We start from the raw sequence: 12967 nt of genomic DNA on the forward strand, positions 1-12967 counted from the left end.
AAAACAATGACTCAATTAATAGGAAGGAACAGCTGATAGAGTGGTGTGAAATACTGACTTATGGGTGTGATGTAGCTCATGACAGTTAAAGAGAAGTCAGTGATCTATTGACTCTTGTAAGTATAGCTCTTATTTTCTACCCTATATCATTTTTTTAACCCAGTCCCTCTAATATAGTTTATAAAGCACAGAAATACTGATAGTGGATGCTCCTCCAATATATGCAAATAAGTTTATGTTTTAGAATAATCTCCTTTTTAAAAAAAGCAAATAAACTGTGAGTAAGCACTCTCAGAGTGCAGCCGATTTTTGTAAAACTCTCCATGGTAAACATGAAGAAGAATTATGGTCCAGTTTATGAAAAAACACTCTTCTCTATCATTCCTCGGGAAAAGGTGACCCAGCAAGTCCTGAAAAGTGTGCTTTAATTTGTTTATCAGTGAACTAAATGTGCACTGTTTTGTGTGTCAATTTCCAAGCTTTTGAAGAAGGCAAAGGTTGCCACGTTATACCATTGTGCAGACTGTGTTCAAGTTGGGATCGAACCGTACTGCCTTCCCTTCCACTGACTTCGAGTTGGTGTCATACATGGGATTTTCAAAAGCTGCTTGGCCATTGTTATTTTCATGAACTGAACATCCTGTATACTGTGTTTTGGGTGCAGTCCTGTTGATGAGAACATTGATTAGCTATATGTTAACTTTCTTCAAGAAATAGCAGAGTAGGGCTCAAACACAATGACTTGAGTTATTGTTAATGGATAATGTAACTTGAAAGTATTAATTGAGAAACCATAAACTCAATATAACACATTTGAACATTTTACCTGTCACTTTTAAATCCTGAGTGACTTATTATTTACATACAATATATATTTATAAAGAGCACCAATATGAGTAAGTGTAAATAAATGATATCATGGCTATTCTCATTAATTTTCTTATGAAATAATGTTATCATTATGAAATAGCATGTAAAATATAATTAAATTATGATGCTGATGAATTTTAATCTCATTACTCTTCATTCCTCAAATATTTACTGAGCATCTATTAAGTACTAGGCATGATCCTAGGCATTGGATATATATATTTTTTTTTTAAGAAAAACATGAAGTCATCACTCTCATGGAGCTCATATTGCAATGATAGAAAGCAATGAATAAATTAAAAATAATAAAACAAGAAAAATAATAGATATTGAAAACTGTTTTGATAAAAAGGAAAATGGTTTATAGGACAGGAAGTAACTGGGAGCCAGTTTAGGAGAGGTAATAAGGAAAAGCATCTCTAAGGAGGCAAAATTTAATCTGAGACTTGAAGGACAATAAGGAGTCGGTTCTGCAGTAATAGGAAGGGGGTTTCAAGAAAAGTAGACATCTAATGCTGATGCCTAATTTGGGAAGATGCTTGGAGTATCCCAGAAACATAAATATTCAGTTGGCTTAAAATTATATACAGTAGAGCAAGTAAATTCAAAATCTCAAAGAAGAAATTACTATCTATACTGATATTCAAGTCATGAAAATAGTTTCCAAAGAGTTACTGATAACTGAACATTTGCCATTAGTTTATAAAACACATGGAATCTAGGCTGGCTGGTATAAGTTGCTCATCTTGAATTCTTGCTTCATTTTTTTATTTGTCTCCTTTTTGACTAACGTTTATTTCTAGTTTCTCTTTCCCACATCCCACTGCATAATTTGCTGACATTTGTAATGGAACAAAGGCATACCTGCCCTTACCTGTTTCTCAAACCTAATTCCTAAAAAGGCTTTGAAATAAATCTCCTGTTTACCCCAAACACCACAAATTTCAACGATTTATTTTAGTGTAATTTGTATTTGCCGTTATGCGCTTTTACTACCCCTAATGCATTTTCTGAATTTTTCTCCATACTAAAAACTGTTAGGTGATTTGTATGATGACAATATGAAAAAAAAACTATCTAAAGCTTCTTTCAAAAGCATCATCTATATGTTGTTATATAATATAAATTATATTGTTTACAACTTGCTCTTGCCAGGTGCATAATTCTAATGGATCATATTTGTCTCTATTTTTTCAAACTAGATTCACAATAGAAACAGAAGGAACATCGTTTCCTTCTAATTAGGTAAGGATCATAAAGATGTAAAACAATTTCCTTCTGCTAATATTGAGCCACAGCTTTAAGTAAAATAATATCAAGCTTTAGAAAAGTTTACACATCAATGAAAATTAACTTAAAGCTAATCATTTCTAAATATAAGGGCAAAATCTATAAAACTCTTAGAAAACATACAAGTTGTATGACCTTGAATTTGGCAATGGTTTCTTAGGTATAACACTAAGCACAAGTAACAAAAGAAAAAAGAAATAAATTTTACTTCATCAAAATGAAAAACTTGTATATCAAAGAACACTATCAAGAGAGTGAAACTACAACCCACAGAAAGAGAAATATTTGCAAACCATATATCCAAAAAGGCCTAGTATCCACAATACATAGAGAACTATTATACCTCAACAACAATAAGACAAATAACCCAATTTTAAAAATGGGCAAAATACTTGAATAGGCATTTCTTCAAAGAATGTAGGCAAATGACCAACAGGCATGTGAAAATATGCTCAATGTCATTAGTAATTAGAAAAATGTAAATTAAAACCACATGAGATACCACTTCACTAGGATGGTTAAATGGAGGAGTACCATATAATCCAGCAATTCCATTCTTGAGTACATACTCAAAAAAACTGAAACAGATATTCAAACACAACGTGTACACAAATGTGTATAGCAGCACTATTCATAATAGAAAAAACATAGGAACAATCCAAATGTCCATCAACTGATGAATGGACATATTTAAACACAACACATTCAAACATACAATGCAATATTATTCAGCCATATAAAGGAATAGTATGCAGATATATGGTATAACATGGATAAAAGTTGAAAACATATTACATTCAAGAAGCCAGATATAAAATGTCACATATTGTATGATTCCATTTATATAAAATATCCAGAAGAGGCAAACCAACAGATAGAAAGCAGATTAGTAGTTGCCTGGGGCAGGGGTGGGAAGAGTAGGGAGTTACTGTTTAGTGGGTACAGTTTCCTTTTGGGGTGATGGACATTGTGAATGTACTAAATGTCTTTGAACTGTACACCTACAATGGTTTCAATGATTTTATGTTATGTGTATTTTATCACAATAATAAAAAAGATTAGCATAGCTTGCTTTATAAATAAATTTAGTTATGATTTTTATCATTAATAGTATCTTATATTGACAAGGCCTAAACAGCTGCTAATGCACAATTGTTACAAATTTAAATAATATTAAATAAATCATTCTTAGATAATACAGATTGGCATTTATAATAAAAACATCAGTTTTGAGAAAAATACATTACATTTAGGTATTCATTCAATTATCTGGTTACCTGCATACTTTTTTCTTCTTTTTTTTTTTTTTCATACTTTTTTTCTTAGTAAGGGATGGTCCCAAATAGTGGAGAATTGCATAGTGAAGCCCCTCACCAGGATGTTGTAATGGATGTAGTGAACAGGGACCAACGAATAATCTATATAGTCATATATGAAATATATCACAAATATAATATATTAATTCCATCATCTTCTAAAAGCAACAGAGATAAATGAGAGGATTAGAGGATTTTATCATCTGTCTCCCTGGGTAAAATCTGTCAGTATTGTTAGGTGAAATAAGAGGTTTGGACACAGCTTCCTCCTACTTCTCTAAATAAATCTGGCAGCAGATATCACCACTTCAATTTAAACCTTAACTTAGATTTGTATCTCTAAAGTTTCAATATGGATAATGTAAAAATAACTTATACAATTAGTTATGTACCAGGAATTTGACAGGCAAAAAGGAGGAAGGGTTAATTTGAATGCTTGTGCAACTTAACAGAGCAATTTTAGTTGTGTGTATATTGCTGTGGTGGAGGGAAAGGCAGGGGAAAAAATGGTTTCAACAACCGTGGAAATATTTGGCACAGAGATTTAAACAACAGAGATTTAAACAACCCAGGAAAAAAAATGCAAGTTAGAATTTGAACTAGAGAGTAAAAAGAACATGAAATATAGATTTGGGAAATGCTTTATACTTAAAATCAACAAACTTACCTTTGTTTATAAAGATAAAATCCAAATCCTGCAAATATAAGTGCAAAAAAAGGCACAAGAATAGCAATGGCCACAGAACTACTATTTGTACCATGAGGTTGATTTGAAGAATTTGAACCTTCTGACATATTCAGTCCTATAAAATAAGAAAATAACTTATAAAATCAACCCTACTTTATCACAATTGAGTTTTTAGTTTTGTGAACCAATTAATTTCTTCCTTGCTCAAGATATCTACTTGGAAATATCTGCAAGATGTACTTGGAAATGTACATAGTAAACAAAAATAATTCACAAAACTCCTTCAACTCATTTCTGCAATTTTGCACAGTGCCTACTATGTATAAGATATTTTTCCAGGAAAGGACACAGAATAAAAAATATGCAGAGTCTCTGAACTGAAGAGTTCATACAATTGTGGGAAGAATACAGAGCCACAAATAAGTATACACATCAAGGATGAATTCATGATCAATGTGCTTTAGGAAAGGAAGGAGTAATTCCATCTGGTGGTATGTAAGAATGCTTTCTGGAGGACTTATGAGCTTGACCTTGAAGATCAATAGAACAAAAAATAGGGGAGGAAGCAGGACCATCAGAAGCCTAGAAATGGGAAGGTGAGTGGCATATTTAGAGGACGTGACAAGCATTAGGCATGTCTGTGTGGAAAGGACATGTGGTAGGGAATAGGAGGGCAAAATGATAAATTATTTGAAAAGGCATAAAAATGATTCTAAACAGCCCAAACTTTCCACCCACCTATAGTGAGGAACAACTGGATGTGTTTGGGGGAAAAAAAAAAGGCTCAGTGATAAGATACAAGATTTAGAACAGAGACTAGGGTGAGATGGACTTGAGGGAGTCTGGTCTGAAAGCAAGAGTAGTTTGAAGATTGCAGGAACATCCTAGATAAAAATGGAAATTAAGATGTGAACTGCAGCACTAGGAAAAGCATGAAAAGATAGATTCAGGGGAACTTGTGTGTGTGGATGAAAGGGAGAAGAAGGCATAGGATTTAGTTACGTTCTACTTGGGGCTGAGTAAGTGGTTATGACATTTGCACAGTTAGGAAATGAGAAAAATCAGGTTTGTCAACATGTTGGCACAGTGACTAGGGAAGAGAAAATAAATAACAAGCTCTTTTTTTAGAAAGAAATAGTTCCTTTTCTATAGGTGCTGTTTTAGACACGTAGTGCTTGAGATGCTTTAGGGAATATTATATGAAAAAATCTTGCATTCATTTACACAACTGTGTTAATATACTGTGTTAATAAATGTTTTATCCTGCTTTTAAAACTAACAATTTTGGCAAGACATTATCTGAAATGACATCTTATTAACATTGCTCATTTGGAGAAAACTGATTTGCCTTTTTTTTCCTTTTTTTTTTTTTTGCGGCATGTGGGCCTCTCACTGTTGTGGCCTCTCCCGTTGCGGAGGACAGGCTCTGGACGCGCAGGCTCAGCGGCCATGGCTCACTGGCCCAGCCGCTCCGCGGCATGTGGGATCTTCCCGGACCGGGGCACGAACCTGTGTCCCCTGCATAGGCAGGCGGACTCTCAACCACTGCGCCACCAGGGAAGCCCTGATTTGCCTTTTTGATAAATATTCAACTAAGTCATACCTTAGGCCAGGTTAAAAAGTGTTAGTACCTTTTTTATAAATTATTTTTCCAGGGACTCATAAAACTTATGTAAAAGTTCAAAGCAATGGAATTTTTAAGATAAACATCAAGTAGTAGATTTTAGAACATGAATTTATTCTTTATGCATTAATACCACAACATAGTAATGGGAGACAGTACACCTTAGGAAAATTATACACCAAAAGCTATGTTAATAAATACATTCAAATGAGACCATTAAATGTTTATACACATTTTAGAAGAGTTAGAAATAAAAATGACAAAACCCTGTGCCTCCCACCATGGAAAATTTATATATCTGAAGAGCACGAAGTCCCCAAACAGGGCTCACTCCTCAAAGTTATTTTCCCTTTCCAGACACTATGAGTTAAAGTGCCACTACATTTGTTCGGAGCAGTAAGAAAATTGTGACAATATTCAAATTGCAGAGAAGTATTTTCTCATATAATAAAATTATTTACAGTTTAATATGTTCTTTCATATTTATACCACTTTTTCTCCTTTTTACTTGCTTGAGGGCAAGGCAGTTTGTCATGTTTATTAGAAATATGCTGAAAAACTAAACATTGTACGGAGCTGGAACACAGAGAAACAATATTCTGAAGAATGCAAATATTTAAAAGGTTATCAAATGTATCAATGTATAGTCCTGACAATGCAAAATTCAAAGTATAGTAAGTATGTCTAATGTTCAGAATCCATTGTACTTTCTTATGATATCTGGAGTAATAAAAGAACTACATGAAAATGAAAATGAATACATTACCCAGTCTTTGTAGTCCAAATTGCCCATAATCTTTGCCCTGAATAAATCCTTGAAATACATAAGTAGCTCCATCAGGCTCAGCAGAAACCTAAAAGTATTTGTAAGTTTGGTTAAAACTGAAGACTGGACACAGATATATTTTCCCAGCCTTAGAAAATATTCAGTTTTACTCTGAAATGAATATTATGCAGAATTCCTTCCCCCATATCTTCTACTATGTAAAACACAGAACACTGTGAAAATCTGCCATCATTAAAAAGCAAAATTTAAAATTTCATCTTTAAATAATTATGATACTGGAAAAAAGGGATTTGTTATTAACATAATGATACAGATTCATAGACTTCTTTTAGGCTAAGAAACCTGTTGTCAAGAAAAAGGGCGATGATATGATGAAACAGAATGAGGCAAATGGTCAATTAAAATTTAAAATATAATAATACTGTTCTTTGTAGAGTAGATTACTGTTCGACATATATGCACTCCTTTCCCCCCACTCCCCATCAACCTTCACGGAAAGAGTATACTTTCTACCTCACTGAGTTGGATTTGGTCCTGTGACTTGATTTGGTCAGTGGAATGTGGGTGGAATTGACAATCGGTCAGTTCCAAGCCTAGGACTTAAGAGGCATGTTTCCCATTATAAGTGAAAGAAGCCAGTCACAAAAGACCACGTATTGTATGATTCCATAAATATGAAAGCCTAGAACAGGGAAATCTAAAGAGACAGAATATAGAGTTGTGGTAGCTTGGGGTTGTGGGGGTGATGAGGGGTAGATGGGTGATAGCTACAGGGTATGAAGTTTCTTTTTGAGGTGATGGAAATATTCTAAAATCAACTGTGGTGATGGCTACACATCTGTAAATATATGTGTGTGTGTTTAATTAGCTCAATTTAGAAAATTAGATTTTTCTGGAATTTTAATGACAAACCAAAGCATAAATTTGTTATTAAAATTAGCAGCAGACTTTTAAAGAACTATACTTACAAAGCCATCCATGGCCCAATTTTCCTCCTTCATTTTCTTCACAGAAGCTTGAGTTGGTACTTTAATAAGATAGATGTGTAATATTAGGCGAGCTTCTTGGCTTTTATATACTCCTGTAAAATGTAAGGACATTTAGTCTATTAATTTTGCAAACAGTTATGCTTTACTTTACTATCTATAACTACTTAAATATATCATAAATACATGTGATAGAAAAGAAATAAAACAAGACCAAGTCAAGGCCACCTTCACCCATAATGCTTTTCACAAATCCTGCAATATATATTGATCTCTCTTTAGCTGAAATTTTCAACTCAAATCTTAACTGTGGGGTTTAAATTACCTATGCTATTAAAATTAAATATTACTGTTCTTAATAACATCATTCCAAGATTATTGTAAACAAAATGATTTCTTCCCCCAAACAAATTTAAAATGTCCAAGGATATGACTCAAATGTTAAAATTCCAGATATTTTCCTTAATAATAAGTTAGGTGCCAACTCTGAGAAAAAGAGTATTCGAGGTGCTACTGGCGCCACAAAGATGAATATGTTGTTCCTATCTAAAAATAGGATGCTTATGTGAATTTCTGATGAAATAGGAGATATAATGATAGAGATAGAGAATATGATGAATTAAAAGCCAGAAGAGAGAACGATCATTTCACACTGGAGTGCTTAGGAAATACTTATTAAGAAAAAAGAGCATTTGGGCTGGATCTCAAAAATCAAGTAGAATTTTTAATTCAAGAAGGTAAATATAGGTAATGGCATAAAGGAGAGAAGCAAGATGACTACAATTTTTTTTTTTTTTTTTCTGAACAGGAGTATTCCAAGAGTAGGAATAAGCTGGAATGTAAATGTGTTTAGGTGAATGATAGAATATAAGTTTCTAAGTAAAAATTTTGTGATTAACTGATGACTGAAATCTGACTCATTACTTCATTCACTTAATATTTCACCTATGTAATAAGGTATCATAAAAATTAGCTGGGAATACAACTATAATGATACATAGATCTTGACCTAAAGTAAATTACAATTAATAGGGAAAACATACAAAAGTAACCAAAATTACTGGGAAAATGTTATAATGAACTTTATGGAGACAAGGATAGAAAGTTAGCCTAACTATTTATGTTTGTTTATCTATATTTGTAGAAATTTGTTTTAAAATTTTTCTAAATTAGAATACATATACATTTAGTGCTAACTCTCTTACACAAGGAAAATAAAAATTTATGTTTCAAAGTTAAATAAATCAGTAGTCACATATTCCGTTCATTCATATAAAGCTTCTTTCAATTTATATCATGTAATTGTGTATATTTTAAAAATTAAAATACATATTAACTTCTAATACCTTTACTTTGGGTTTAAGGTAGGCTCATTCAACAATATAAAATGAAGCTTTATAGTTCTTGTAAAATTTACAAAATCAACACATATAATTTTATTTTCTATGTTATTTATACCACAAATTATTCCATTATTAATAATTGTATGGGATATATACATTGCCAAGAAATTTAAAAATACATATTTCATATTTTCAATATCAATACTTTTAAAATGTATTTTTAAATGAGAGCAATAATTCAAATTCATTGCAGCCCATTTTGTTCCAGATGCATTTCTTTTTTTTTTTTTTTCTAAACATCTTTATTGGACTATAATTGCTTTACAATGGTGTGTTAGCTTCTGTTTATAACAGAGTGAATCAGTTATACATATACATATATCCCCATATCTTCTCCCTCTTACGTCTCCCTTCCATCCTCCCTATCCCACCCCTCTAGGTGGTCACAAAGCACCGAGCTGATCTCCCTGTGCTATGTGGCTGCTTCCCACTAGCTACCTATTTTACATTTGGTAGTATATATAAGTCCATGCCACTCGCTCACTTTGTCCCAGCTTATCCTTCCCCTCCCCATGTTTTCAAGTCCATTCTCTACGTCTGTGTCTTTATTCCTGTCCTGCCCCTAGGTTCTTCAGAAAAAAAAATTTTTTTGTTTCAGATTCCATATATGTGTGTTAGCATATAGTATTTGTTTTTCTCTTTCTGACTTACTTCACTCTGTATGACAGACTCTAGGTCCATCCACCTCACTACAAATAACTCAATTTCGTTTCTTTTTATGGCTGAGCAATATTCCATTGTATATATGTGCAACGTCTTTATCCATTCATCTGTCAAAGGACACCTAGGTCGCTTCCATGTCCTGGCTATTGTAAATAGAGCTGCAATGAACATTTTGGTACATGACTCTTTTTGAATTATGGTTTTCTCAGGGTATATGCCCAGTAGTGGGATTTCTGGGTCATATGGTAGTTCTAATTTTAATTTTTTGAGGAACTTCCATACTGTTCTCCATAGTGGCTGTATCAATTTACATTCCCACCAACAGTGCAAGAGGGTTCCCTTTTCTCCACACCCTCTCCAGCATTTCCTGTTTGTAGGTTTTTGATGATGGCCACTCTGACCGGTATGAGATGACACCTCATTGTAGTTTTGATTTGCATTTCTCTAATGATTAGTGATATTGAGCACCCTTTCATGTGTTTGTTAGCAATCTGTATATCTTCTTTGGAGAAGTGTCTGTTTAGGTGTTCTGCCCATTTTTGGATTGGGTTGTTTGTTTTTTGATATTGAGCTGCTTATAAATTTTGGAGATTAATCCTTTGTCAGTTGCTTCATTTGCAAATATTTTCTCCCATTCTGAGGGTTGTCTTTTCATCTTGTTTATGGTTTCCTTTGCTGTGAGAAGCTTTTAAGTTTCATTAGGTTCCATTTGTTTATGTTTGTTTTTATTTCCATTTCTCTAGGAGGTGGGTCAAAAAGGATCTTGCTGTGATTTATCTCATAGAGTGTTCCACATATGTTTTCCTCTGAGTTTTATAGTGTCTGCACATTTAGGTCTTTAATCCTTTTTGAGTTTATTTTTCTGTATGGTGTTAGGGAGTGTTCTAATTTCATTCTTTTACATGTAGTTGTCCAGTTTTCCCAGCACCTCTTATTGAACAGTCTTTTCTACATTGTATATTCTTGACTCCTTTATCAAAGATAAGGTGACCATATGTGTGTGGGTTTATCTCTGGGCTTTCTATCCTGTTCCATTGATCTATATTTCTTTTTTTGTTCCAGTCCCATACTGTCTTGATTACTGTAGCTTTCTTGTATAGTCTGAAATCAGGGAGCCTGATTAATCCAGCTCCGTTTTTCTTTCTCAAGATTGCTTTGGCTATTCGTGGTCTTTTGTGTCTCTATACAAATTGTGAAATTTTTTTGTTCTAGTTCTGTGAAAAATGCCATTGGTAGTTTGATAGGGATTGCACTGAATCTGTAGACTGCTTTGGGTAGTATAGGCATTTTCACAATGTTGATTCTTCCAATCCAAGAACATGGATATCTCTCCATCTGTATCATCTTTGATTTCTTTCATTAGTGTCTTATAGATTTCTGCATACAGGTCTTTTGTCTCCTTAGGTGGTTTTATTCTTGGTATTTTATTCTTTTTGTTGCCATGGTAAATGGGAGTGTTTCCTTAATCTCTCTTTCAGATTTTTCATCATTAGTGTATAGGAATGCAAGAGATTTTTGTGCCTTAATTTTGTATCCTGCTATTTTACCAAATTCAGTTGATTAACTCTAGTAGTTTTCTGGTAGCATCTTTAGGATTCTCTATGTATAGTATCATGTCACCTGCAAAGCAGTGACAGCTGTCTTTCTTCTTTTCTTTTTTTGCGATACGTGGGCCTCTCACCGCTGTGGCCTCTCCCGTTGCGGAGCACAGGCTCCAGATGCGCAGGCTCAGTGGCCATGGCTCACGGGTCCAGCCACTCCGTGGCATGTGGGATCCTCCTGGACCGGGGCACAAACCCACGTCCCCTGCATTGGCAGGCGGACTCTCAACCACTGCGCCACCAGGGAAGCCCCTGTTCTTCTTCTTTTCTGATTTGGATTCCTTTTATTCCTTTTTCTTCTCTGATTGCTGTGTCTAGGACTTCCAAGACTTTGTTGAATAACAGTGGTGACAGTGGACATCCTTGTCTTGTTCCTGATCTTAGAAGAAATGCTTTCAGTTTTTCACCATTGAGAATGATGTTGGCTGTGGGTTTGTCGTATATGGCCTTTATTATGTTGAGGTAAGTTCCCTCTATAACTACTTTTTAGAGGGTTTTTATCATAAATGGGTGTTGAGCTTTGTCGAAAGCTTTTTCTGCAACTACTGAGATGATCATGTGGTTTTTCTCCTTCAATTTGTAAATATGATGTATCACATTGATTGATTTGTGTATATTGAAGAACCCTTGCATTCCTGGTATAAACCCCACTTGATCATGGTATATGATCCTTTTAATGTACTGTTGGATTCTGTTTCCTAGTATTTTGTTGAGGATTTTTGTATCTATGTTCATCAGTTATATTGGACTGTAGTTTTCTTGCTTTGTGACATCTTTTTCTGGTTTTGGTTATCAGGGTGATGGTGGCCTCATAGAATGAGTGTTCCTCCCTCTGCTATATTTTGCAAGAGTTTGTGAAGGATACCTGTTAGCTCTTCTCTAAATGGTTCATAGTATTCACCTGTGAAGCCATCTGGTCCTGTGCTTATGTTTGTTGGAAGATTTTTAATCACAATCTCAATTTCAGTGCTTGTGATAGGTCTGTTTATGTCTTCTCTTTCTTCCTGGCTCAGTCTCAGAAGGTTGTGCTTTTCTAAGTATTTATCCAATTCTTCCAGCTTTTCCAGTTTATTGGCATATAGTTGCTTGTAGTAATCTCTCATGATCCTTTGTATTTATGCATCGTCAGTTGTTACTTCTCCTTTTTCATTTCTAATTCTATTGATTTGCATCTTCTCCCTTTTTTTCTTAATGAGTCTGGCTAATGGTTTATCAATTTTATTTATCTTCTCAAAGAACCATCTTTTAGTTTTATTGATCTTTGCTATTCTTTCCTTCATTTCTTTTTCCTTTATTTCTGATCTGATTTTTATGATTTCTTTCCTTCTGCTAACTTCGCGGTGTTTTTGTTCTTCTTTCTCTAATTGCTTTAGGTGTAAGGTTAGGTTGTTTATTTGAGATGTTTCTTGTTTCTTGAGGTAGGATTGTATTGCTATAACCTTCCCTCTTAGAACTGCTTTTGCTACATCTCATAGGTTTTGGGTTGTCGTGTTTTCATTGTCATTTGTTTCTAGGTATTTTTTGATTTCCTCTTTGATTTCATCATTGATCTCTTGGTTATTAAGTAGTGTATTGTTTAGCCTCTTTGTGTTTGTATTTTTTATAGTTTTCCTGTAATTGATATCTAGTCTCATAGCACTGTGGTCAGAAAAGATACTTGATTCAATTTCAATTTTCTTAAATTTACCAAGGCTTGATTTGTGACCCAATATATGCTCTATCCTGGAGAGTGTCCCATG

The 12967-nt window shown here is 33.9% G+C and overlaps 1 protein-coding gene across 3 annotated transcripts in view; it reads right to left on the reverse strand.

Annotated features, from left to right (window-relative positions):
* Window positions 1-506: 506 nt before the first annotated feature.
* The window catches only part of CSMD3 (CUB and Sushi multiple domains 3), a 1081491-nt gene continuing 1069030 nt past the window's right edge, over window positions 507-12967 (reverse strand). For all 3 annotated transcript variants that reach the window (XM_033843074.1, XM_019931944.2, XM_019931943.2), the window contains 4 exons: window positions 7544-7656; window positions 6555-6642; window positions 4144-4279; window positions 507-666 (listed from right to left, as the gene is read on the reverse strand). In XM_033843074.1, the coding sequence (XP_033698965.1) occupies window positions 507-666; window positions 4144-4279; window positions 6555-6642; window positions 7544-7656 (497 nt within the window). The remainder of the gene's footprint in view (window positions 667-4143; window positions 4280-6554; window positions 6643-7543; window positions 7657-12967) is intronic.

Source organism: Tursiops truncatus, chromosome 17 (genome assembly GCF_011762595.2).
Source record: "Tursiops truncatus isolate mTurTru1 chromosome 17, mTurTru1.mat.Y, whole genome shotgun sequence".
In the NCBI taxonomy this organism is placed as follows: Eukaryota; Metazoa; Chordata; class Mammalia; order Artiodactyla; family Delphinidae; genus Tursiops; species Tursiops truncatus.